The sequence below is a fragment of the Meleagris gallopavo genome, chromosome 20 (assembly GCF_905368555.1).
Source record: "Meleagris gallopavo chromosome 20, MGAL_WU_HG_1.1, whole genome shotgun sequence".
Taxonomy (NCBI): Eukaryota; Metazoa; Chordata; class Aves; order Galliformes; family Phasianidae; genus Meleagris; species Meleagris gallopavo.
The window spans coordinates 5,072,660-5,098,422 of NC_139423.1; the positions used below are offsets into that span (position 1 = coordinate 5,072,660).

The 25,763-nt window shown below is 50.3% G+C and overlaps 2 protein-coding genes across 4 annotated transcripts in view; one reads left to right on the top strand and one right to left on the bottom strand.

Annotated features, from left to right (window-relative positions):
• On the top strand, window positions 1-17,379 carry PGS1 (phosphatidylglycerophosphate synthase 1). Of its 2 annotated transcripts, none has more exons than XM_085240420.1 (10): window positions 1-263; window positions 4,111-4,300; window positions 5,209-5,286; window positions 6,344-6,443; window positions 7,083-7,272; window positions 7,596-7,774; window positions 8,220-8,753; window positions 12,092-12,240; window positions 14,798-14,941; window positions 15,809-17,379. In XM_085240420.1, the coding sequence occupies exons 1-9, from the start codon at window positions 130-132 to the stop codon at window positions 14,915-14,917; spliced, it is 1,674 nt and encodes a 557-aa protein (XP_085096546.1). In that variant the 5' UTR covers window positions 1-129; the 3' UTR covers window positions 14,918-14,941; window positions 15,809-17,379. The 2 variants fall into 2 exon arrangements, with proteins under 2 accessions (XP_085096546.1, XP_085096545.1); XM_085240419.1 differs by having other exon boundaries at window positions 103-263; window positions 15,375-17,379.
• Window positions 15,621-25,763, bottom strand: part of DNAH17 (dynein axonemal heavy chain 17) — a 23,376-nt gene continuing 13,233 nt past the window's right edge. The window contains exons 42-66 of one of the 2 annotated variants that reach the window (XM_085240408.1): window positions 25,494-25,727; window positions 25,131-25,295; window positions 24,946-25,041; window positions 24,654-24,871; window positions 24,338-24,545; window positions 23,962-24,077; window positions 23,555-23,747; window positions 23,228-23,463; window positions 23,027-23,149; window positions 22,446-22,650; window positions 22,136-22,300; window positions 21,925-22,065; window positions 21,638-21,808; window positions 21,340-21,462; window positions 20,979-21,172; window positions 20,754-20,902; window positions 20,499-20,626; window positions 20,137-20,364; window positions 19,669-19,860; window positions 19,406-19,585; window positions 18,871-19,053; window positions 17,804-17,986; window positions 17,444-17,587; window positions 16,736-16,961; window positions 15,621-15,954 (exon numbers count right to left, since the gene is read on the bottom strand). In XM_085240408.1, the coding sequence (XP_085096534.1) occupies window positions 15,743-15,954; window positions 16,736-16,961; window positions 17,444-17,587; window positions 17,804-17,986; window positions 18,871-19,053; window positions 19,406-19,585; window positions 19,669-19,860; window positions 20,137-20,364; window positions 20,499-20,626; window positions 20,754-20,902; window positions 20,979-21,172; window positions 21,340-21,462; window positions 21,638-21,808; window positions 21,925-22,065; window positions 22,136-22,300; window positions 22,446-22,650; window positions 23,027-23,149; window positions 23,228-23,463; window positions 23,555-23,747; window positions 23,962-24,077; window positions 24,338-24,545; window positions 24,654-24,871; window positions 24,946-25,041; window positions 25,131-25,295; window positions 25,494-25,727 (4,413 nt within the window). In that variant the 3' untranslated portion in view covers window positions 15,621-15,742. Of the gene's footprint in view, window positions 15,991-16,735; window positions 16,962-17,443; window positions 17,588-17,803; window positions 17,987-18,870; window positions 19,054-19,405; window positions 19,586-19,668; window positions 19,861-20,136; window positions 20,365-20,498; window positions 20,627-20,753; window positions 20,903-20,978; window positions 21,173-21,339; window positions 21,463-21,637; window positions 21,809-21,924; window positions 22,066-22,135; window positions 22,301-22,445; window positions 22,651-23,026; window positions 23,150-23,227; window positions 23,464-23,554; window positions 23,748-23,961; window positions 24,078-24,337; window positions 24,546-24,653; window positions 24,872-24,945; window positions 25,042-25,130; window positions 25,296-25,493; window positions 25,728-25,763 lie in introns of both variants that reach the window. The other variant, XM_031556311.2, reaches the window with a different exon arrangement.

Here is a 25,763-nt window from a genome sequence, read left to right on the forward strand (position 1 = left end):
GCGGCCTCGCCCTCGCGGCACGACCCCGCTCGCAGCGCAGGGCTCCCGCGGAGCCCCGGAGACCCGGAAGCGGAAGCGCGCGGCGGCGCGTCGCCATGGCAGCGGGCGGAAGCGGAAGGCGCGGCGCTGATGGCGGCTGCGGGGGGCGCGGCGCTGTGGCGGCGGTTGGCGGCCTGGTTGCCGCGGGGTCCTCCGGGTCTGGCCGCTCTGCTCGGCCGCCTCTCCGACCGCCTGTCCCGGGGCCGCGACCGCCGCGCCCGCAGGTAAGGAGCCTTCCCGTTCCTCGCTCCGTCCGGTCGGTGCTGCGGCACGAGCGCCGTGCGGGGGCGGGGAGCGGCTTTCCCCCGCAGGGCGCGACCGGCGATTCTGCCTTCCTGCCTTCCCTCGGCTCGGAGGGCCGGGGTGCGCCGCGCGCAGCTGAGGCCGTGGCCGTGCTCCCTAAGGCAGCGGGGCTCTTTTTGCTCCTTCTTCTTGAGTTCTTCGTTTCAGATGCCCCCTGGAGCAGGGAGGGTCCCTGCCCCCGTTAGCGCAAGCAGCCCCCGCAGCACGGCCTGGGCCTGGGCACTGCACGGCACCCGGCTCGGAGCTGGAGAAATGGGGCCCGGTGGTGCACAGTGTGTGTGTCTGCATGCTCCCAGAGTGTGCCCAACATGGCCCCATCGCTGCTGTGCAGCAGGCGGTGTTGGGAATGGAGTGCTGTGAGCGTTGTTCAGACTCTCCCCTTCTGCCCTACCCATGCAGCAGAAAGGAGAAACCTCCTGGGTAGAATCAGGGGTGGGGAGCAGGTGGTGGGTGTAGGGATCTGATGGCCCTTTGTGTGCTGGGTGCCCGTGCTGTGCTGTGGGGAGTGGCTGTGGCCCTTTATGTGAGCCCTCACACTGCCGTGTTCCTCTGGGCAGTGCTGTGCTTCTCTTGCTGTGGTCCTGGCAGTTCCTTTGGTTGTGTTCTGCTGCTTCTGTGGAGCTGTGCAATTAGGAGTACAGCTTATGCTGAAACTAAACCATTAAAACAGCAGAGGTGATTACGGTTCCTTGGAACCACATGCTGCGTTCAGAGGTGATGAAACAAAACACTTTGATGCATCTTAAATAACGAGAGGGCTGTTTCTCTTTGGGCATCACTTCTTGCTGCATTTAGTAAGAGAGCATGGTAGGGCCTTGTATTGTGCTGCAGCATCTCTCACAGCATGAGTGGAGCCTGCTCCTGAACAGCACATCTTCATGTCCTCACTCTCTTCTTGTGGACAGCAGCCATGCTGTGGCTGTGCTTGCAGTCGTCTCGGAGCTCTTTGTCCCCTGTGCTCTGCTGCTTGTCCTTGGTGTAAGCTAAGAGCATCTCTGCAGACTCCTCTTTTGGTTTCATCAGCATTTCTTGATGCAGATGCATTACTAGACTGAGCCCTGGAAAGCCTCAGCTGAATTCAAAGAGGAGCAGTTTGTGGATCCCCGTATGGTGACGTATGTGTGGGTGAAAGCACAGTGCCTTACCCCGCAGTTTCACTTCACCTCTCGTTTCTGCAGATGAGATTTTACATTGAATAAGTCTCTCAGCTCTATCATGAGTCTGTGTACCAAAACCACAATTTTTAAAAATAGAACAGACACAGAAAATCCCTCACTTATATTTAGAGCCAACTTCTTATGCAGAAAAGATTTGAGGCAAGTTCCTTTTAGATCTGTTTTCTCTTTCCGGTTAACTTGATGATGTGGAATACATGGGAAGGGTTCCCCTCCTGTCACCAGTTTCTATTTCTCTGAAAACTCCTTTGTTGAAGTGTGGAATTTTGGTGATTTCTTCATAATGTTACGTGGTTTCTAATTGTTGCGTGTTGCACTTAAAAGGATTGTACTGCACTGACGTGGTTGCTTGAACTTTTCTTCTGTCTCTGTGGGCAGAAGGTGCTGGTTTGATAGTGGCTGCTGTGCTGTCGCTGCTGTTGGCCAGAGCAAAATCCTGATTTGCTCTGTATATGTAAAAGTCCTAAGCTTGCAGCATAAATATGTGCCGAAGTTTCTGCAGTGAATTAAAAGATCACACAGTGTAGGTGTGCTCTAAGCTGCAGAGGCAGTGAAAAAAGCCAGAGTGTGTGGTTGATGGCTGTCAGTACTGTGTGGAAGGAATCTGGGGTCCCTCCTTCAGCAGCAGTGGGGGCTCCTGTGGATCTGGGCTGGGTGTGAGGCTGTGGGTTAACCTGCAGTGCCCGCTGCTTGCCAGAAAATGGCTGCTTGGAATTGTGCTTTGGGAAAGTGGATTCCTGGCCTCTGTGTGGTGGCTTCTGGAGGTATCGTTGGCCAGGTTTGACTCACAGAGTAATAAGGAAAATGGTTATCTCCTTTATTGATTAGTTCTTACTGTATAATGCCAAAAAAAACAACATAAAATTGCTACTGAGTGTCAGTGTGGCAGCCTGCGTGCAGCCTGTGTGTGCCTCGTGGGAGCTGAGCAAGGTCCCGAGCAAGTTCTGTGAAGATGAACTTGAGAGTGCTTAAAAACCAGTATTTCTTGTATTTCTTTTCTGCTTTGAAAGGAGAAACCCCCCCTCCCCCACCTCCTCCTCCATCTACAGTGGAACATTTCAGTTGTTTCCAGCAGCCATAAGTCAATATCGCTTATGGATGTCAAGTCTGAGCACAGTCCCCATGATCTGCTGAAAGTCACTATCCCAGGAATTCTTGCACAAACTGACTCAGATGTCTGTTACAATGAGTAGTCAGTGACAAACTAGTGGATTTTCCAGGAAATGCAACTGAAAGCTGCCTGGCTTCTGCGTAAGGGTGTTCGGAAACCTTGTGAAGATCCAGTGTTTTATCATGAAGCAAAGGAGTGAAATCATTTTCCTGGAATCTGTGGTCATTTGGGCTTTGGATTATGGTAAAACCTAAAAGTTCCTTGTAACAAATTCTGGTAAAGGTCGTAATCAAGTTTCTTGTTGGTTTGTGGTGATGGCAGAAGGCAGCGGGGTGGGATGCAGGCTGGTGGCTGCCCCCAGCCCTGTGGGACTCAGCGTTCCTCCCAGATGTCCTGGTTGGCATTGGACTCCTGAGAGCGGGTTTTGCAGACCCGAGTGTTCTCTGCACAGTTTGGGGATGGAGTTTGGTCACTCATTCTTCAATTCCTGGATCTCATGAGAGTCACTGCTGCTAATTGTGTTGAAATGTGGTTTTGTCATGTGGACAAACTCCCACCAGGAGTTATTGTATGACTGGATGGTTTTGCATGCATGTTAAGCCTGCAGAGAAGAAAAAACGCCATTTACTTCTTGTTATCCCCTTAAGCATGACTCTCAGCAGTAAGTTGGTTTCTTTTCCAAATGACTTCAAAGCACTGAAATTTATTATTTCTTCTTAAAGAATGAGCTTCCTGCTGCTTCCCCTGTAGTTACTTTGAAGTTTGTGAGAGGAGCTTTGACCTTCTTTTAATGCTTGTACAGAATGCAAGTGGAAGGAAGCCATGAGCTCCTCGGTTGTGATCCTTAGCTCATATTGTGTACCCCTCAAAACACACGTTGTCCTTGGGTGTGTTGTTCTGCCGCTGGGACTTCGTTGCTTTCAGGCACTTTGCACGTTTTAGATCTCTTTGTTTGCTTGTTTTGTTTGTTTCATTAAGGAACTTCCAAAGTATTGTGACTTTTACAGTGTCTTTACTTGAAATAGAAACGTGTAATCTTTAGCCTGGCTGAGAGCTAAGCTAGAAATGGCAGTGACCAAACATCATGGCAGAGCTGTAGCTTGTGTAGTTGGGATGGAGTTCAGAAGTGATTGATGACAGGGAGAGCAGCACTGCCAGATGCCTGGTTTGTGGGTGCTGGTAGGGTTCACATCTCAGCCTCTTTACCTTCTGACCTGTTTGCTCTCCTCCTTCACTGTTCTGGCGAAGGAGTTGTTTCCCACTGCCAGTTGGGACAGGAGCTGATGATGTTAACACCTGCCACCTTTTGTGTATGTTTTTCTATTTCTAGGTTTGGTTTCTGTGAAATATGGAAAGGGAAAAGCCTTCTTGCCTTTGTGGATCCTTATGATTGCAGCTGGTCGCAGCTCCTTCTTTGCTTTGGAGGCTGTCTGTAGGAAGCAAAGGCTCTGCCACACAGAATTCCTCCATCTCTCTTCACAGATCATCATGGCTTCTCCTAGCCCCACTGCTCACCCCGCCGGTTCCTGTGATCACAGCCATGCCTTGCTCCCTTTGCCCAGAAGGAGCACACAGGTTCCAGTGGATCAGGAATCTGGTTCCAGAGTTTGGGATCTCCAGCTCTCACGTCAAGGTGCTTTCTTCTCCAGCTGAATTCTATGAACTCTTGAAGGTAAGTTGTGGGTTCCAGGTGCGAATGTTCTTTGGGAGCAAGCAGCAGGGCTGAGGTGAGGATTTGTTTAGCATGGTTGCATGAGTCTTTTGACAACATGTGTTTGAAGTGTGTTCAAGTACTTCTGAAACATGATCTTGGCTGCAGCAAGCTGCTGGAGAACAGGCCTTGTGTGGGCTGTGCAGGTAGTGTGAGCCAGCAGCTCCCACCTCTTGGCTTCAGTGGTGAGCAGAGAAGGAAGGGAAGGAGAGCTCTGTTGACCAAGGTCTCCTTTCACCCCCAGGTGGAACGAGAGAGCAGGGCAAATGCTTGGCACAGAGCCTTTATGTGGATGTTGTGGAAGGCTGTGATACAGCTCATGGCCAGCTAATGTGTGGCTGCTTAAGCAGCTGTTGATCTTGAGGAAGGCATTAACTTGTTCAGAAGCAAAACTTGAGGTCTGTGGCACCACTCAGTGGGAGGTCGTTTGGTCTGATCCCCTGCATAGACTGGGAGCAACTTTGAATTTAGATCCAGTCAGGTTCTGACTAGTTCACAGGGTGGGATACAGAGGTTTAAAGCAGAATGAAAGCTAGTGTGATAGTGTGATACTGATACAGCCCAGAGCTTGCAGCTAGTGCAGTGTAACTGCCCTTGTGTTGAAGAGTTTTAGCAGGGACAAGTTCCTCAGCTTCCCAGAGAACATTGATTTATTTTTTTCTTTTTTTCTCCTTGATTTTTGGGTGCAGCAGTGGTGCTGATGTTGCTCTAGAAAGACCTGTGTGTTCGGCATCCTTGCTGTCAGTGTGCTGTTATTTCATTGTGCTTTTCCTCAGGTGAAACTAGAGCGTTTCTGTGGTTTGAGCAGTTAGATCCCAGCGATCACAGTGACTGTGAGTGAATCTGAATTTATTTTCTGCTGTTCTCAGGTGCAGATAAAAACAGCCAAGCAGCGAGTGGTGATGGCTTCACTATACCTGGGAACTGGGCTCCTTGAGCAGGAGCTGGTGAGTATGAAAGAGGATTGAGAAATGGGGGTGAATGCAAAAAGAAAACACTTCCCTTTGCAAAAAGCATCTTGTTCTGCAGGTGTGAGAGCTGTATGTGAGGTGCAGTTCATGAACTTGTAATTTCCTTAAAACTTTCATACAGATTTACTTGTGTACATTTTTTCCTCTCACTGAGAGCTTTCTCGTGGTTCTTCACTGCATTCATGTATTTATACTTGGGGTGGAGGAGGGAGGTGTATGCAGTTCTGTTTTAAGCCTTCGCAGAGCCTTGGAACTAGTGAACATATGAATTCATATGAATGAACGAGCCTGGGTGCTTCTGACTGCCAGAGGTTACTGGCACAGTGCTCCAAGGGCTTCTGCAGAACTGGGGGATGATGCTTGATTTTCCTTGTCTGTGTGTAGTCCAGTGTTTTGTCCTGCGAATGCAGTATGCAGATTCAGTAGTAGCTCTCTGCATTTAAGACAGAGGTCAGTTTTGCTTTGTGTTGTTTACCTTTTCTGTTTCCTGTCCTTCCAGAAACAAAAGCATTCTCTAAGTCGTTTAGGGAGAAGTCTGACCTTGGCCAAATAATTATGCTAGAATCAAATTTCACTGCAGGGTAAAGGTGGACAGAGTCCTGCACAGCAATTTTTGCCTGGTTTTGTCTGGGCTTGTACACGGGACTGGAATTTGCATGTGACAGACAGACTTGTAGCCATGGGATAAAACTGCCTCTGTATAATTTGTGCATTCCTGCCAAGGTCTTTTGTTGGTAATGAAAGTCTGTGATTTGGGAGCGATGTTGAAACTTTTTCTGCTAAAATTAATTGCTGTTCAGAGGCTGGAAGAATGTATGCCTGTAAAATTGATGCCCTTTCATGTGCTGCTTCAGGCTGATAGAGTAGGATGCCAGTCTGACAGATGTGGTGCCTAAACTAGCAGTGTTTTGCATGACTAGGAAATACTCAGAGTATGGAAACTTTCACGACCACTGACCTCCTGGTTTCTGAACACTTTCCTTATAAAGCTTGACTTGCTTTTCATAATGACTAGTACAATCTCTTTCTGCAGGTGAATTGCTTAGAAGAAACACTGGAGAAATCATTGCAAGCAAATGAATCACCAAACCTCAGAGTTTCCATTCTTCTTGACTACACCAGGGGATCTCGGGGTAGATATTACGATACCTTACTTTCTTCAAAAGCTTATTTTAGTCAGACTGGACATGCTGTCATTTTTCAGAGAGACTGTCTTGGCTGATAGGACCTTCAGGCTTAAATCACATAAATTTCAAAACCTGTCCTGTTGTGTACCAGTAATTGTGTATTCCCAGAAGATTTTCAAGCTGAGCAACTGTTCTTCAGAAAGTAGTTGATAGGAGCCAGAAGATCATCGGGTCAGATGCTGTGCTCTTTGCAACTTGTGCTTTCTTGCTTGCCTAGTTCACTTGTCAGTACATTTGTCCTCATCCATCGTGCTCTTTTATATTTTCCTTTTAAGGAAAAGTGGGGGAGTGTTGGAAGTAGCAGCACTCTTAACCTTCTGCAGTGACTTTGTGTAGCCTGCGTTAGTGCTAAGTGTGAAACGGTGCCCGTTCACCTACAATGTACAATTCTACATATAGATATTACTGGTGACCTAAGTGCAAATTAAAGTGATTAAAAAGAAAAAATGCTTGTAGCTGCCTCATGTGCTGGCACTGTACTTTGTGAGCAGCCTCTATGAGCAGCCTCTAGCTGAGGAGCTGTTGTGCCATGCCATTACGTGTTCCTCACCCGTGGTGAAGCAGTGAAAGCTCTGTGTCTCCCAGGCAGGAAGAATTCTCGAACAATGCTGATTCCACTGCTGCAAAGATTCCCTGAACAAGTGCGTGTCTCCCTTTTCCACACCCCAAACCTGCGTGGGCTTCTCAAACTCCTGATTCCAGAGCGTTTTAATGAGACCATTGGCCTGCAGCACATCAAGGTCTATCTCTTTGATGATAATGTCATCCTGAGCGGGTGAGTCCTTTCCTCTTCAGGCCTTTCTGTGGTTGATTTAGCTGAGCTTTTGATGCCACCAGAGTTGTCTGAACTTCATTATTTGCAAACCTTCTTTCTATAATGATCATAATAATGCTCTTCTAATATGGAAAAGCAACCGTTGGTCTTTCGTACGATCTTCTCATATGGAAGAATCTTTCTCAAAAGAGAAAAACATATCCTCAAGATCCAAAAGGAGTACTTTAGTCTCATTATATGTGGGGTGAGATTTGTAACTTAAGCTGGGGTGTTCAAGTTTGTATGCCTATACTCTGTTCTGGAACTTTTCTTTTCTCTCCTAGTGCAAACCTGAGTGATTTGTACTTCACCAATCGTCAGGACCGCTATGTTCTCCTGCAGGACTCTCCTGAGATTGCAGACTTCTTCACAGAGTTAGTGGATGCAATTGGAGATGTGTCTCTGCAGCTACAACAAGATGATACCGTCCAGATGATGGAGGGGATGGTGCACCCTTACCAAGGTAGGAGGGGGTCTCCTTTTCTGGTTGGATGATACGATCCAGAGGAAAGGAGTGATTTGTAACTTGGTATTAATGTCTGTCATTTTAAATGTGTGTACCTATATTGAAAGCTTTGTGAATATAGTGCAATTTTTGGTAATTAGTATTTTGTAGTTGAGTCTGTTCTGGGAATCAGATGAGCGCTGAATAAGGAAGAATACTGAGAACAATGGGTTTTTCAAGCAGCTGCTAATCAAGTTTCTACCCATCTTAGAGTTGGATGGGTTTTTTTTCCTCTGTCATGTGGCTTTGCTGCTTTTGAAACGTGTTCTTCAGCCTTGGAGGAGAGAGTTGTGTGGTCTTTGTATTAACTCCTTGTTTTGATATTGGTGTCTGGCTACTCAGAAGGTGATGCATAGCTTTGTACCTTTAGGTCTCAGATGTATCTCTCCTGGTTTTCCTACAGGAGATAAGGTGAGATACTGTGAGATAGCAAATCGAAGAGTGATGGAAGTGATCGACTCTGCCAGGACACGACAAGAACTCCTTCATGCAAAGACTTTCCACAGCAGCCAGCAAGGCTGCTCCACGTTACCCCAGCATGACTCTGAAGCATCTGGGGGTCTGAAACCAGAACCTGACACATGGATCTATCCCTTAATACAAATGAAACCTTTTGGGATTCAAATAGATGAGATGGTCACAGAGACACTGCTGACAGAGGCTGAACGAGATGCCAGGATATATCTCACCACGGGCTACTTCAACCTGACACAAGCTTACATGGACCTTATTCTGGGCACTAGGGCAGAATATCGGATTCTTCTGGCCTCACCAGAGGTGAATGGTTTTTTTGGTGCCAAAGGGGTGGCAGGTGCCATCCCTTCTGCCTATGTTTACATAGAACACCAGTTTTACAATGAGGTCTGCTGCCTTCATCAGCAGGAGAGGATCCAGCTGCAGGAGTACTCCAGGGCTGGATGGACTTTCCATGCCAAAGGTAAGATGTCTGTTTCTCAGGAGGACTTGTTCAGAAAGCACGTGTGCTTTGCATATATTTTGATTGTGTGACTGGTGAGGGGATGGTTGGGTGCTGAGTCCAGATTCAACCTCCAAAAGTACTCAGCCAAGGTTTGAACATCCTGCTTGCCTAAGTCTGGAAGATTTGAATCACCCAGCAGATAACCATGCAAAGTCATATCTTGTCTCTCGATTTCCAATTTAAATGTAGTCCTAGGGATTATACAAGAATCATCCTGATGTTGACAGTAAGGTACAGTAAGATACTCAGTGTGAGTGAAAGAAGGCATCTAGATGGTTATTTATACATACATATATGATTCTGGTAGTAATTGTGATTCCTGTATCCCTCTTGATAGTTTGAGCAAAGAGAAACAGTGGCTGTGTCATGGGCCCAGTGCTGTGGGCATGTTGAGGTCCTGGATTCTGGGTCTTCCTGGAAGCAGGGCTTTGTGGGGTGACCCACGCTTCAGAGAATTTGTACCAGCTCCCCTTTATGGCACATAGTGAAGTGCAGGGTACTGATTAGGTGCACCCTTGTGCCTTCTGGGAGCTGGAGGGGAAGTTGTTGAGAAATGGATATTGCTTAACAAATGTAAATGATAAAAAAAAAAAATAAATAAATGAAGTACTGTCATCACAGCTTTCTGCAGAAGACCCCAGGTTCTTTCTTAACAGAACATTCAGGCCAGTCTCAAGCCCACCTTGACCAAAGTGTGAATATTTTGCCCTGACTGGTTGTTGCTCATTGTCTCTCTGAGTTTTCCTTCCAGAAAATCCAGATGCTGATTCTACTCCTACATTATACACAGCAGAATGAAGTCATGCAAATAGTTGAGGACTCTTGGCTGCTTACAGCAGGAGGTGTGCGCTGTGCAGCTCACTGTGAGTAGCACTCAGCCGCACCGAGGCAGTTCTGCTGTGCATGGCAGCACCTTCTGCTGCTCTGCTCTGGGAGCAGCACGCTGCTGTCACTGTGTCACTTCCTGCAGTGGCTCACCGGTCCCCCAGGGCAGCATGGTTCCTGTAAGCAGTGCCCCATCTGGCACTCTGACAACAGGCCGGTTTCCCCAAGCTGTGCAGAGGGGCATTGTCGCTGTTTGCTGCACGTGTCTGGTGAGAAGGGTGGAAGGATGCACCCTGAGCCAGCACAGGCCTGTTCCAGGGCCCTGACCAGTAGTTCAGCTCCGTTTGTTTGTTTGTTTGAGATTAGCTGTTAACGACTGTGGGAATGCCTCTATCTAACCGGCTTCCTGCAGGGCTGTTGGGAAGAAGGTTCAGAGGTGACAGGGAGAGAAAGCTGCTGAGTAGGCCTTCTCTTGTCTAAAGAAAATACACACACACACACGTTACTGAGTTGCCTATATATAGAAGCTGCGAGCCTTCCTGACGGGTGCTGTGCCCTGGTGGCAGTGACATCAGCCTCTGCAGCTGCAAAGCCCTGCCTCGGTGCCTTGTGGTGCCTGCCTGGCTGGAAACATTGTGTGTGCTGCCTTCCAGGAAGCACCTGCTTGAGGGCTCTGTGCTTTGTAGGTTGCTCCTCTTGCCGGGCACTGCTGGCTCCCAGTGGGGTTTCCCTTGTTGGCCTTCGCTGTGCATGGCAGCTCTCCCAGTATCCCAGAGGGCTCCTGCCCATCTCTCTCTGTGCTGCAGCAGGAGGCTGTGAGCTGCCTGTGCTCTGGGAGCAGTGCGAGGGGCTCAGCAGAGCTGTCTGCTCTTCAGGAGTCTGGCAGCGTGAGAGAGGGCAGGGCAGAAGGGGAGAAAGGAGGAAACCTTGGGGCAAGTGAAAGGTAACCTCCTGGAAGCCTGGCTCCTGGACTGGGGCACGACTCTTGGCAGTGCCTGTTACCACTTGGTTCTCATGCTAAGATGAGCCTGCCTGCAGGCGTGTGGACCAGCAGGTTTCTGGGTGGAGTGCTGTGGGTGACGCAGGGCTATCTTTTGGGATTAGGGTCCCTTCCATGTTAGTGTCAGGTGACAGAGTGCCAGGCAGGTGGCTGTTTGCTCTGAGATAAGCCTGTATTGCTGCTATTGAGTAGTGGCCGGGAAACTGCTCTTCCTCTTTCTGGAAAGGTGAGTCACTGTTTGAGCAGATCCTGCCAGGTGGCCATAAAACTAGAGACACAGTAAAGGGCTGCTGCGTGGCTGCTTAGAAAGAGCAAGACAGTGGCTGCTGCCTGGCATGGCTCTGTCTGCAGAGATCCTCCCAGCTTGGGCATCAGCAGGCTGTGCAGCTGCCACGATTGCTGGCACAGCCTGCAGGAGGTACACTGCTGCTTGAGTACCTCCTGGGCTCCTTACCTTCCTCTCCACCGCTGTGGGGCAGTCCGTGGGGCAGCCACAGCACGAGCAGTGCCAGCTCAGGGCCTGGAGGTGCAGCTGAAAGCAGCAGTGAAGCTGCTGATCGTGTGATGTGGGGGTGGGGAGGAGGTTACAGGAACCAGCGGTGAATCGGCAGCTTCTTACTCAAGGCATTCTTGGAACTGCTCTGGGGTTGAGTTAGGAAACCTGCTTCTATTTTAAGGCCTAGGTGGTTTTTATGGTACGATTTCTTTGTTGTATTCTCCATGTGACTGGCAGTGGGGATCAGCCATCCCTCAGGAGCTGCTGGGGCTGTGCCCCCTGGGGAGGGCAGAGCTGCGTGGTGGGCGGCCTTGCGAGCCTTCATCCTGGCAAGAACTGAATTCATCTTCTGGTGAAGATCACTCCCCAGGAAGCGAGTGGGCGTAGTAATTAGCACTTCTCTCACCAGTGCTTATTTCATGTGAATTCACCTGTCAGAGCAGGAAGATGCCTCTTCATGCCGCTGCCTTGTGAGGTCCCAGGAAGGCAGTTGCTCACTGTGCCCTGCTCCTGGAACAGACTGCTCCAATGCTCATGTACCTGTGTGGATCTCCATCCCTTGATGAGGGTTTTCTTCTTTTTGCTGCAGAGTACCGGCACGTTGTTTGCCTTATGTCAGTGCATCTGAGATGTTGTGTTGCAAAATGACCTCTAGCTTAATGACGATTACTCATTCTGAATTTTTGGGGCCCTCTGTGCAGTGTATTTACATTCTTAAGGGCACGTCATGGCAGCCCCTGTGAAAAACATGCAAGTTTGGACAGTGCAGGCCGTGCAAGTGTACCCCAAGGATCACACAACCATCCAACTTCAGGGAAGTGTGTTTTTGAGGGCTGCTTTGTGTCGTGATCACTTATAGTTGCTGTAAATCAAACATGTTTAATTCATTTCTTCCAAGTGAAGCAATTGTTTGAGGCTACCCCAGTCATTTCCTTTGTCTGCCACACTTCCTTTCTTCTCCTGTTTTTCCTGCAGGCCTCTGGCTGTACCTGGCAGGGAGCAGTCTTCCCTGCCTAACCCTGATTGGGTCTCCTAATTTTGGATATCGATCCGTTCATCGTGACTTGGAAGCTCAGGTTGCAATAGTGACAGAAAATAAAGCTTTGCAGCAGCAACTCCACCAGGTAAGCAGCTGGGGAGATAACGTGGATGCTGTGCTTGTTGGTCACATAGGGAATGCTGATGACGCAGTTGCAATAAAAACCTACAGCCACGATAATTCAAAACCTTCTTGAGCATAGGAAGTCTCAAGGAGCTGTCAGTTAAGTGACTATTGATGAGATGCCTGCTACAAGTGCCTGTTTCTGGGAAATGGAGGCCATAATGGGAAAGAACATGTCCCCAGTGAACTCGAGTATCGGAGTGCTCAGGCACTGGATGCTGAGAGACACAGGGGATCTGCTGGCTCTGTCTGCTGCTCATGCAGCACGCTCTCAGGCCTTATCCCCTAATATTTGGGCATTGCCAAGGTAGCAGCATGCTGAGCTGATGAGGTCACGCCCCAGGGACCTCCCGTCTCACACTTCTGTAGGACTTTGCTTCTCAGGCGTTTGGGAAATCCTTTGCAGGACTGTGAGTGCCAAGCAGTTAGCCCTTGGGTGGCTGCCCGTGGTCTGTGGAGGTGAATGAGGGCAGCAGATCTTAGTGTAATTTCTACAGTAAGAGCATTTCTGGGCTGGTTGGGTTGCATTGCCCACGAAATTACAAGCAGCAGCTCTTAGTGTTGACACAAGCATTTTTCAGTGGCTTAATGTTCAGTGTCCTGGCTTTTTCTTTTCTCATTAGGCAGCTTGGACTGTTCAGCACTCTTGCTGCTTCTCCAGTCCCTGTCAGTCTTGACTTCAAATCTCCTGTGGGAGCTGACATCGTCCCCTGTAGTTGCTCTTGTAGTGCTCTGATGTGAGGAGTGTTGGTTTGGTGCCTCTGTGTGCGACTTAAGGATCTGAAAAATGCCTTGTATTAAGCTGAGTCTTGGCATAAGAAGGCACAGATCAATGGGAATTGCCCTATTGCATCAGGGCTCTTCCACAGAATGAGTCAGAGTGTATCTAATCAAAAACAATTCTATTACTGGAAGAGTTACTTGAATATTTCAATTCATATCTTGCCTCTACTTGTTTCTAATGGAAGGAGAGAATCAATGAAAACATGACAGAGGAATTTTCTCAAACAGTGCGGCAGTGATCTAATTTAAAGGGCTCTGAATGATTCCCGTTTGCTGGAAGCTGATTCTGGGATTGGCTGACTGTTTACTGTTCTGTGATCTTTGCTCAGAGGACTTAATTTTATGCCGAGGTGACACAGCCTCTAATGGAGTGCTCTCTCCTTCTGTGCAAATTACAGCTCCATTCAGCGCTCCAGCTGAAATGCCATTTTCAGTTATATGAGCAAACAGAATGCCCAGTGCCTTTTTCAGGGAATCAGATGCGTTCTGGACTTTTCTATCTGACATTTCTTTCTTTGATCCTTTATAAAGTTTCGGCCTTCTTACTAATAACCTTTGAATAATAACTGAGCTTTTAATATTGCAGCTGATGTGCAGCAGCCACCTCTTAACTGTGATATGTAATACTAATATACTGTAATATTAATAACTGTAATATGTAATATTACAGTTGTGTAATGTGTACAGTGCCATGAAGCCCCTTTGGTTGTACAGCATTCAGTTCCAAATATCACCTGTTTTTTAAAGTAGGGGGTTGCAAAGAAGAGGGGGCTGGATATCTCACTGAATGAGCAGAGCATTACCCGAATTTCAGTTCAGATAACTGCTCTCACTTCAGTGATCAGCTTACCTCACCGTATCAGATGACCATGACACAGAGGCTTCTTAGCAGGACTGATGATAGCATTTTGGGTTTCTAAAATTAGGCTGATTTGGCGCACACACTTTGTCTGTTCCTGGCTCGTGTTTCTGTGCTCCTTTCCGATGCCTGGTTCCTGCTTTCTGCATTGTGCTCTGTGTTTTTTCTGTTGTTTGTGACAACTAAACTAGTCAAAAAATCAAGTACAGACTTACAGGAGATATCTGCTCCTTGTTTGCCTGCGAATCTAGAAACCTAACTGGTTTTGGTAAGAAAACCACTTCTATTGGATTAAAAATCTGCTTACACGTGTGACTTGGGCAAGTATTATCATCATGATGGTTCATTTCCTCCTTCAGCAGTGTTGTGTACACAATAAAGAAGCCTAAGTGTTTCTGGTAATACAGTTGAAATCATGACTGCGTATTCATTTGAAAACACAGTGCTTGAGCTGTGTCTAGAAAGGAGTGCGTAAGCCAGTCTCTTGAGATTATGATGTTTCCTTTTCTGGCAATTACAGCAAGGGATTTAGGATTTTTCTGAAATTACAGCTGTGAGAGGGCTAAGCTTCAAGGCACACAAAGGCAAAACCTTCTGCCTTTGCTGTTTGTAAGTTAAATTACTAATTCTTGAGGGTGACTTTGTTAGTGCAGTGGTAGTTACCCAGAAGGAGTGCTGTGGTAGGGGATTGGCAGGACAGATCCTGTGCTGTCTCTTGGATTCATTGCTCTGTGAGCTGTGCTGCATGGAATGAGATTCTTATGCTCAGGCTTGTGAGAATCCTGGCAGGATCGTGGCCAGTTTTCCGCCTTGTCTTACAGGCTGTTATATCTAATTTAACACTTATATCTTACTGGGATGGTTTTTCTCTATACAGGAGCAGGAGCAGCTTTACCTCTGCTCAGGTGTGGTGTCGTCATCAACATTTGAGCAGCCAAGTCGACATGTGAAGCTGTGGGTGAAACTGGTAACGCCTCTGATCAAGAATTTCTTTTGAAAGAAGCAGAGATTGCAGCTTTGGGTGAGTTTTCTGCTGTTCTTTTGGGGAATTATTTTATAACAAGTTGATTATTTTATAACAAAGAGACAGGCATTGGCTTCTGTGTGATGGCCAGAGCAGCTCTCATCTACTTAACTGGCAACACTGCTGATGGAAATTATCTTCTGTGAAAGAGTAGAGCAAATTCTGTAATCCAGAAATAAAAGGACTCCATTTTCAGAGGTTGAGTGGTTCAGAGCTGACTTTTATCTGAAAGCTGGGAGGTGGAGGGTGTGAAGGTTTGTCTCTGTGTGAGAAAGGTGAGCGTTCCGCAGTACGTGGGACTGCCTGGCTGGGTCCCATTTGTCCCAGGCAGAGGTGCTGGGATTTGTGGGTTGTGCAGGTTGACCTGTGGGCAAACTGCCAAATCTGCCTTTTTTTTTTCTGTCTGATTTAAACAAATATTTCCATGCAGGAATACGTACTGCGTATGGCTTGATAAACTTCTGCTTGCAATTAGCACTGAGTGATCAGACACGTACCTGTGAAAAGGAGGAGGACTCTGAGAAGGAAAGGAGTCTGGATGGTTGCATGCTGTTCTGTTGGGCTCGCTTCAGCAGCCTGGCTTGAACCAATGCTTTATCAGAAACCACCCACTGAAAGCCAGTATCCATCATGAGAAACTCTGTGGATTGCAAGAGTACTCTCCACACAACAGCAGTTCCTGCGCTGTCTTTATTAATACTTTGCAAAACTAGTTGTGGTGCAACCAAATTTAGGCTAAGTTACATAAGGGGTTTTGGGCAAGTGAAAGCATTTGCTGCTTTCCATAGCCATGGGAGTTTAGATCTGCAGAAGCAGAGCGACAGCAGCAAGGATCCACTTGGCGGCTTTTTCTTTCGTCTTCAGGTTAAAGGTCCAGACATAGGTGGGACCTCGCATCCGTGTCTTATAGACAGGACATTCGTAGACGTTCTTGGTGTCCATGCGGTCCACGGGGATGGCTCTGATGAAGATGACTGGCATCATGGGGGTCAGCTCCTTCAGCCGAGCATCTGCGATAGATCCAGAAGGGATATCCCACCGAGCACCTGCACGGTTACAGAACTGGCATGGTACCAGCAGCCCGATGCGTTTTCACTTCAAAATGGCTGTTTTTTAACTACTAATGGGTGGGTAGGGGTTGTTCCAGCAGCACGGCTGGAGAGGGTAAAGTCTGAAGGTTGGGTGGCCATGGTTTAGTAGTCGTTGGGGCTGACATGTTGGCGTCTCACTGTGACTCATGAATGCATTTTGCCTTGCTGTGTGTGGGATGTCTTCCCTTCAGTGCAGGTTTGCAGGGAAGTTGCCTCGGGAGAGGCAGAACTCGGCTGTGGTGGGAGCTACAATAACTGACTTGCTCTGTGCCCTTGTTTAAGCTGACTCTTTTGGTGCTCTGGTACTACCATCTCATTCCCTCTCGTTCTTTTTAGCAGTAATTATTTATGTTCTGAGTTTCCTGATTTGTCTTATCCACGCATTAAACAGTAGTGTAATGTATTTATTTGTTAGAACCGTGCAGCTTAAAGCAGATGAGTCCTCAGGTTCTCAATAGGCAGTCTGCCTTTAGTTTCTGGTTTGTGAATCTGCATGTAAACCGAGCTGCTGCTGCCCTCAGCTGGTTTGTGTCTGACACTGGCATGGGATGAAGGCTCCACTGCTTGGAGCTTTGTAGAAGCTGCCCCCAAATTTAGTAAGTTAGTGAGCATTAACACCTGCTGTGTTTGCAAGAGTTACTAGTTCTGACCTAGGATTTCTCTGTGCCTGAAACATCTCCTACAGGATGTAATCTTTTACCTTCCATGAATAATCCGTGTACGTAGGAGCCTTCTCTGGGTGGAGCTGTCATATCCTCCTTGTTTTTCTTGGTCACTTCCACTGAAAGGCACATCTTGTCCAGTGGCCATTCATTTTTTCTAGCCATGGACTGCATGATAGCAGTGAGGAAAGACTGGGGATTGAAGAACCCTGCCAGCCACACCGTCACAGGCAGCACAAAGTCCGTTGTCCAGACTTCTAGTTCCTGGAAAACAAAACAGCAAAGTACTGTAGAGCAAAGCCTGGCCTTTGGACAGTGGAGCACTGCTTTGACGTCACAGAGCAGAGCTTCAGGTGCTGGGCAGGCTGGGGTGGTGTGGTCAGAGATGAATAAATATCAGATTGCACTGCAGCGATTAAACTCCAACTGTTCATTTGGATTGTAATAACTACTGCTGTTGTTTCTTTTTTAAGTACATGGTTTTATTAAATATATATATATATATATATATTTTTTTTTTTTTCTGAGATGTATAAAGTTACATTAGTCATGTTCTTTCAAAACAGTGTCATATACTAATGATGATCTCGTCTCAACCTTGGGCTCTCATTGGGATAACAGTTCAGGTACTTTAAACTGCTTAAACTAACATTGAAAAAATAAAACAGTCAACTACCAGTGAGTCCTGATCTCCTGTGGTATCTACTTGCTCCACGAGCTTTAGTCTTCAAAAGAAATCTGCTCACCCTTATGCGAAGGAGCAGGTCTGCATACCAAGCTCCTAAGCTGAGAAGGGAGGGGTAGGCATAACGGGTCCAAGATTCAGGCACGTTGTCGTAAAAGAGAGCATTGGCCAGCTCTTCCATGTCTGATGTAATCGTTAGTTCTCCCTTTAAAAAAGACAAAAATCGGGGCAGTTGGACCTGAAGAAGCAAGGCTGATGGCAGTGTTTACTTTCAAACCCTGTACGAAGCACAGGGCTGGTGCAGAAGCAAAGGCAGGCAGCAAAGTGCTTTGTACAAGATGGGCTTTGAAACAAGCAACAGCTATTTGCAGATCACAGGAAATTCTCTGGTAGGGAAAGGTGCTTTCAGCCCAGCGCATACCTTCAGCCCCAGATCTAATTCTTTCAAAGAGCGCCTGATTTCATGGGTCAGGATGTTCATTCTTTCACACTCCTGGAAGGCAACCACCACGTATGGTGTCTTATCCTCTGCTTTAGCCATGATCTCTGCCATGTTGAATGGCTCTGGCAGCTTCTCAGTGATCTCATCTAGGACTGACTTCACCTGGAAAAAGTAGAACATAAAGCTGCTGTTATTTAAGGAAAAATGCAGTGAGTTAACAGTTAAAAGGCAGTAAGGTTTTTTTTCTTTCTCTGCCCTTGTGCTTTCCCATGCTTCTTCCTTGATTACTCATGCTCCACTCTTTGACTGCTCTTGGATCTTAAAAAGCTGCAGCTCGTTAATAGCCAAGAAGCGAAGGAGACTGAAATTCAAGTATAAATGCAGAGCCAGGAGAAAAGCTTTTATTTTTTTAATTAAAATTTAAAAAAAGTCTGTGTTTTCAGTAGTTGTTCTCATGTGTGGAAATTACCAGGCATGCTTTATTTACTGAGCACAGCATGTGACCTGTGTTATGCCACTGCACCTCTCTCTCTACCCAACTCTGAGCGCTGCTGCCTTTGGTAACTTCGCTGTTTCACACTGAGCAAAGCCAAATGGGGTGGGCAGCATTTCTACCCTTAGGGTTTCTTGGGGTGAGTGGAGGATTGCAGCTGATGGTGCTCAGTGCTGGGTGAGCCGGGCCTGCCTGCTCTGCGACTGATGTGGGACCAGGGGAGGGGGAAGGGAGCCCACGGGACACCATGGCCACTGCTGTGTGTGCCGTGGCTCTGGGCTCTGCTTCCTCAGCAGCTGTAGAGGGTGAAGCTCCTGCTGGTGTTCACTTACAGTGCCAGTACCAAGTGGGATGAGGAGCCTGGGCATGGGGCCCCAGTGCAAACACGCTCCAACAGAACCTTCTTAGCAGGGGTGTGTGCCCTTTGTGGAGCTTGCTGCTGTGCCAGCATCCTCTCTGCAGGTCCGGCTGTGATGCTGAGCTGTGTTCCCTGCTCAGCTCTGCCCCCCTCCCCGCCAGCCATCCCCACTAAAGCAGCAACATCTTCACTTACCTTTTCCTCGCGGGAGGCACCTGAGCCACCTCCAGCATCAGATTCCTTGGGCTGCATTTCTAAAACTGTCCGAAAAAGCCTCTCGGAGGTGACGGTCAAGAAGCCAATCTCAGCGTTGGGATGGAGGCCATAAAGGTAGGGGCTCTCTGGTGGCAAATTGTCATTGATGTACTCGTGGTAGCCCTGGGCACGGATTGAGCAGATACGTACACACAAATGCAAATTTCCACCTTGAAAAAGGCATCATCACTTTCTGCTGTTGGTGCTTCACAGCTGCCTGCTGGTACTTAGGATGATTTTCCATTTGTTTTACCTCAATCTGTTCCTTACCACCCCAGCCACAAGAGCTGTTTTTCCAGTGATGCTGCATGTTTCCACTGGATGGAAAAAGCAGAGCTTTTTTTTTTTTTCCTCCACTCCAGCTTGGGTTGTGTGAAGGAACTCTGACCAGCGCATGCTAATCCAGAGCAGTGGTTTTCCACAGCAAACTACAATGCTAAGTATCGCCTCTTGTGCTGAGAATGCTCTTCCCTACCTTATAATCCAGGCTGGGTGGGATCAGGAACCCCGGGGCCAGGTGCAGCTCCCCGTCCAGCATCTCCACACTGATGTACTCGCTCAGGTAGGTGCGACACAGCCGCCGGTCCCAGTCGTCTGTGATGTGCCCTCCGTACATGATTTCACCAAAGAGGTACCGGAGGTCATCCCATGGCACCTACCAGAGACGCTGCCATCAGCTGGCTGCAGTCCTTACAGGGCTGCTCTGCTGCGTGTTAGGGCTGCTGTGTAGCCCTTTACCTTGGGGTTAGCCTCCAGGTAATTGTACAGGACGTTAATGGAGATGGTCAGGTCCCCGTTGTTGAAGGGGTAGGAGCGGTTCCAGCCCTGAGCACCAAACTTGCGCCGCTCTGCCACCACCGCATGGAAGTAGCAGAGTGCAAACAGGATGCACTTGAACTCGATCTCTTTGCTGCACATTTCCAGCGTGTCCTGCAGGGGAACGGCAGCGAGAGAGGGCTGGAGAGTGAAGAACAGAGGCTGCCATCTCATCTGACCATGGGTGACAGCAGAGGAGAATCGAGGAGTATATATCTCCAATACAGAAGCAAACCCACATATAATTCCATCTTTAAAAGGCTTTCTGAATGGTTAACCATTGCTCTCATTTGTTCATTAAAACACTTAGGATCTATTTGTGCTCCTGTGACTCCCCGTGGGTGAGACTGCGCAGTGGGAGGGAGCAGTGCAGGGAAGCAGCACGGGTACCTGGGAGAAGAGATCGAGGGCTTTGTGCAGGTTGGCGTGCATGCCGGTGGGCGGCTCGTTGGTGATCTTAATGGCATTTTCCAGCAGCCCCTGTGGGATGATGTGTGTCTCGGGGGTGGGTGCTGGCTCTGCGCTCATGAACACACGGTAGTCGGGGTGGCTGCCCATGCTGTGCCGCTCCACGCGCTTCTCCAGCGTGCTCAGCCAGCGGGCCACCAGGTGGATGTTCTGCAACACAAACCCTATGTGCTGTGTGCTCTGAAATTCGGTTTCCCACTGGACCTCTCCAGAAGGCAGCTGCATGTCAGGCTGGGGACGCCGCTAGGGCAGTGTCACCACTGTGGGGTGATGGCTGTGCCCACCTGTAGGATGACCCAGTGCCCCTGTTCTGCTGCCACCTCCATCGCCTGCTCTGCCACCACCTCCTGGCCCTGCCCCAGCGAGACGTTGTGGATCCTCCCGTTGTCAATGGTGAAGTTCAGCTTCTTGCCTGGAAGGGGAGGAATTGGCTCTTTGTTAGTGCTGATGGGAGCATAGAGCAGCTCCTGCTACGCAGTGCCTCAAAGAGCACTGACCCCATTGCCTGCGTGACGCAGAGCAGCTGGGACCCAGCTTACCCAGGGCTTCCACGTCCTTCAGAGGGTCAACTCCAGGTGAGAGAATGAAAAACACGGGTGTGGAGGGGCTGGTCTCCTCATACGACTTGGAGAATTCCACACTCCTGCCTTCCACAAACTTGCTGCCCATCTTCTCTTCCACAAAATTCCTGCAGGAAAGCAGCACCCACCCGTGAGCTGGGGACATGTGCTGGCTGCAGGAGGCTGTTGGTGCAATATGGGCACCTGACAGCGTAGGTCATCCTGTCGGGCCGCATGCAGCGCAGCATGCACAGCTTCTGCAGTGCTGTTTTGTTCTTCCACTCCTTGGGGAACACCTCCTTCTCGGGCACCTCAGACTCAACAAACTTTTTCCATCGCTTGGCGGAGCCCTCGATGTCACTGTCCAGGTTCTTGAACTCATCCATCTCTGAGAGGACCTGCAGACACAGCTCCTTGCTGGGCACTGCCTCCCATCTTGGGGGGGATGAACAAAGAGCTGTGTGCTGCAGTGCTGCTGGTTTCGTGTTCCCTTCCCAGGCACTGCAGCTCATCCTCAACCCACCGCTGTGCTGCACTTAGGACCATGTCCTGAGCTGGAACCAACCTTGATGCCACCCCAGCCCTGGGGCTGCAGGAAGTCCACGGGGGATGTGACACCGGCCTTGAAAGGGAAGCGCAAGAGGAAATCCAGCTCCGCTGGGCTCACTTCTTTCTTGATGGCCAGCACCTGGTGAGCCAAGAGCATGGGCTGGAGGCTGCTGCACAGGAGCCCCCCCACTCACAGCCCCAGCAAGAAGCTCTGATGGAGGGTAGGGTAGCAAGGGAGTAAGAGAATGTGTCTAAAGTAATAAATTCACATCCAGTACCAAACATTGGGAACCCAACACATTCATTCACATTACCTGGAAGGCAACCTGGGCCAGGAAAATGAGTTTGTCCTTCTCAAAGAGCCCCCGGGCGGTGTACATGAAGACTGAGTAGGTGATCTCATCTGTCAGGTTGATCACCCGCTGCCTCACGTCCTCAGCCTCAGCTGTTCGCTGGATGGCTTTCTCGAAGACCACATTGAATGCCTAACAGAGAGGGTGGGCTCAGTGCTGTGCTTCTGAGAGCTTCGTTAGAGGAGTTAATGATGAAATACCCCACCCCTGCTCCACTGAAAGCAACTGCCGCCTGGCCTTACGCTCACCTTTAGGGAGAACTGGTAGATGGGGTTGATTTTGTTGAGGTCGCTCAGGATGAAGTACAGCAGGGATGCTCGTTCTGCTGCTGGCCGGTAGTTCTCCCTGGCCACGTTTATTTCCACTTCTGTGACTTTGGCTTCCTTCACCTTGAGGCACAGGAGTGCAGTGTCACAGCCGTGCCCCGCAGCAGCGCCCTGTGCCCGTGCTGCCAGGTACCTTCTCCTCGATCTCCATGGCCGTGCGCTTCGTCGTCTCCAGGTTCTCCACCAGCGCTGTGTCCCCCAGGAAGTTCCCCGAAGCGGCGGAGAGCCGGGCGAGCAGGGAGTCCTCCAGCTCCTTCAGGTGGATCTTGAACTCATTCTGGCTTTTTGTGAGATTCGCCTGCACACAGCACCCAGGAGAGCTGTGAGCCATGGCTGTGGTGACGCTGCTGCCATCACTGGGGGCTCAGCAGCCCCAGTGCATGCAGGCATGCAGCAACCAGGAGCAGCCCCTGCAGTGCCCAGCAGCTCATGTGGGCTCCCACCTTCAGTGCCTCCAGGTCGGGACGCTCCTTGGCCACCACAGCGGCCAGCAGTTGGTCCTCCAAGCCCTCCCGTGTCACCAAGAAGTTGATCAGCGTGCACTGCGCCTGCATCTCAGGTTTGTAGTGCGGGTTGAAGTACTTGGTGTGCAGGATCAGGCGGAACTGCGGGTGGTACTCCACTTCTTTGTCTCCTATCTTAATGTATCTGTTTGGGTAATTATGTTAATTTCTGTGCGATTGGCAGTAACTCATGCCAGAGAGAACCTGATGGGGACAGGGAGGTGGAGGTGTCTGGGAGGGGTCAGGGGCTCAGCACAAGCCCCATGACTGAGCACACACCTGTGTGTGCTAGGAGCAAGCCCCCCTCCCCCCGTCCCCGTTTATCTGGATTTATCCTGCAGGTGTGCACAAGAACATGCTTATCAAATAACCAAAAATGTCCCATCGCCTATAAGCCCCCGCCACTGGAAATGCATGGAAAAAGTGAAAAGTATGGGATGTGGCCAAAGCTCTCGTATGGAGCTGCCGTGCAAAGGGGCACAAATGGGCATCACAGAGCAGCATCGGGTCTGCAAGCCTACCTGCCCTTCTTGATGGTGTTCCTACCCAGCAGGTGGTCCAGCACCGGCTCCACTGTCTCACCAATGTCCTCAATCAGCAGCGGGTGTCCTTCGGAAACTGCCTGCTCAATGGTGTCCAGGTAGCTGTGAGTGGGCAGGAGTGGGGCTTATGGGGAGCTCAGGCAAACACACCCCAGCCACCCCCATCCCTCCCCATCCCACCTCCTCTGGCCCAGCCGGATGGCCATCAGCCGCTCCCCATATTTATTCCTGATCCACTTGATGCCCTGCAGTTGGGCGTCCACCACCAGCGGCCACCGCTGCGTGTTGCAGAGGATCGTAGCGTTCTCGGTGGACGTGCGGTCGCTGGGCAGCCCCTGGTTGCTCCACGTGGCCACGTCGGCGGCGTCGGTGAGGAGGCTGAGGGGGTCCAGCTCCGGTGTGGTGGGAATGGGCACCTGAAAGAGAGAGGGGACATTGGAGCCCCAGCCCGGAGCAGTGTGAGCCCCTCAGTGCTGGGGCAGAGCCGGGGAATTCAGAGCCGCACACCTTCAGCCCCTGCAGGTAGGGCACCCAGCACTTCTCCATCAGCTCAGCCCGGTACTTCTTGGTGAAGTAGCCGACGTAGGACACGAAGGCAGAGATGAGCAGCACATCCCCACACAGCGTCTTCTCTTGCTCCCTGAACATCTCCACCGACTCGGCCCAGCGCACGTTTTCAGATGCCAGCCCCCCAATCAGCCTGCAGACATTGAGCATAGGATGGGGGCAAGGCTGGTACCACCCCTGATCTGCTGCGATGGCAGGGGCTGCCTCACACAGGGTCCACAGCACCACCCCCTGCAGTTCCTGGCCCCACTCATGAGTGGGGATTTTTAGTCTAGGGAAGCGAGGACCCTGGTTCTGTGCGGGTCCCAGCACAGGGGGAGGCGATGCAGAGCCCATCTGCACGGTACCTGTTGGCTAACATGATTACTCTGTTGGTTGCATCAGCCTCCTGCTGACATTTGATTTTTTCAGCCGTCGCTTTCTCAAACTGCGCAGTCAGAGTTGCCAAATTGGCATTCAGGTCCTTCAAAAGACAACGCGCTCGCTGTTAGCTCCCACTCACACAGAACACCACGCAGTGAGCAGAATGCCAGGAGAGAACTCAGCGGGAGCAAGGAGCTCAGCGCTCACTGAGAAGACACAGCTGCAGCCGGGCTGGGGCTGCACAAGCGATAACCATCTCTCATTCACTGGCTTCTCATCAGCCCACAGCCATGGGGACACTGGCCAAGGCACACAGCCGCAGTCCTGCAGCCACCCGGCCCGGGGGGAGCGCGCACTTACCGCAATTTTCTTCTTAATGCGGCTCAGTTTGTCTTGTGCCTCCGCCAGCTCCGCGTTGGCTTCCTCCAGCGCCAGCCTCTTGGGCTCCACCTCGCAGTACACATTGTAGAAGCGGACGATGTTCAGGCACCAGGAGCACAGCCCAGCCGCAGCTGTCGACTTCGACATGATGAACTCTGGGTCGAAGGTGGGGTCCGATTGGTAGCGCCTGCGGGGGGGGGGGGAGACAGCCCTGCACCTCCTGCTCATGGGCACACGGCCCACCCTGGGTCCCACGGGTGGCACCGTGCCGCAGGGGAAGCAGCCCTGCGCTCACTGGAACTCCTTGAGACACGCCTCTGGGATGTGCTCCTTGTCAAACTTCTTCAAGGCATCCAGGAAAGTGTCCACTTTCCCCATCATGATCTTGGCCGCCTTCCAGCTCCTGTCCTTGGGGATCTTGCCGTGCGGAGCCGTCAGGATCATCACGGCTGCCGTGACATTCACCACCGCTTGCGGGGGGGACCCGAAGGACTTCAGCTCCGTCAGGTTATTCTGGGAAGGGAGCACGGGATGCTGAGCACCGCCGGACACAGGGCACCTGGTCACAGTGCCGTGCTCTCTCATACCTTGTTGAGTGTGTTGAGGGCTTCCTGTGCAGCGATGAGTGCGGGCTCAGCCTTGGCCAGGTCGGTCTCGCAGGCTCGCTGCTTCTCAGCCACGTTCTGTGGGGAAGCAAGGGGCAAGGTGTGCTGAGTGGTGCTGGGTACGGAGCAGTCGGTGCCGCCAGCGGGTGCTGCCCAGGGCCACGTACCGTGTTGATGACCTGGACCTTCAGCTCCTCCTCATCAGCGATGGCTTTCTCCTTGCTGACCTTCTCAGTTTCGACTCCCACCACGTAGATCAGTTTATCTGCGTCCTCGTTCTTCTGCTTCAGCTCTGCCTCCTGGACCGCCAGCGTTGCTTTCAGGTCATCCACCTGAGCAGGGGGGGATGGGAGAGGTTGGGCACCATCAAACCCTGGTGGGATCAGCGAGATCCTCGGCTGGAGGCTACATTGCCACCTGTGTCCCACCAGTCCACGTGGCCCATTGCCCAAACCGAGAGCTCTGTGTGGGGCCAAGCCCTGCTCTCGTGCCCACCATCCCTCCTCAGGATGGAGCCGGACCGTGCCCACCTGCGAGGCCGTGCTCTGCAGCTTTGTCAGGCCATTCTCCAGCCTCTCAATCTTGGCAGTAAGCTCACTCCTCTTCTTAGAGAGCAGGGTTTGGTAGAGCTTTATCTGCTCCAGGAAGGTCTTTGGTGTGGTGTAGTTATAGCGTCGCTCCACAGCCAGGTAGGTCTGGGACATCTCCTTCACACTCATGTGGACGTAGGACATGAACTGGCTGATGGAGACCTTGACCTCAGGCTGCAGCAGACCAGCACAGTGAGCTTTGTAACACTG

What these genes read in the sequence shown, in the direction of transcription:
- PGS1 (XM_085240420.1), top strand. Translation starts at nt 130, where the DNA reads ATGGCGGCTGCGGGGGGCGCGGCGCTGTGGCGGCGGTTGGCGGCCTGG. An exon ending in AATTCTATGAACTCTTGAAG is followed by an intron (nt 4,301 to 5,208) that starts GTAAGTTGTGGG and finishes TGCTGTTCTCAG; the next exon opens with GTGCAGATAAAAACAGCCAA. An exon ending in GATAATGTCATCCTGAGCGG is followed by an intron (nt 7,273 to 7,595) that starts GTGAGTCCTTTC and finishes TTTCTCTCCTAG; the next exon opens with TGCAAACCTGAGTGATTTGT.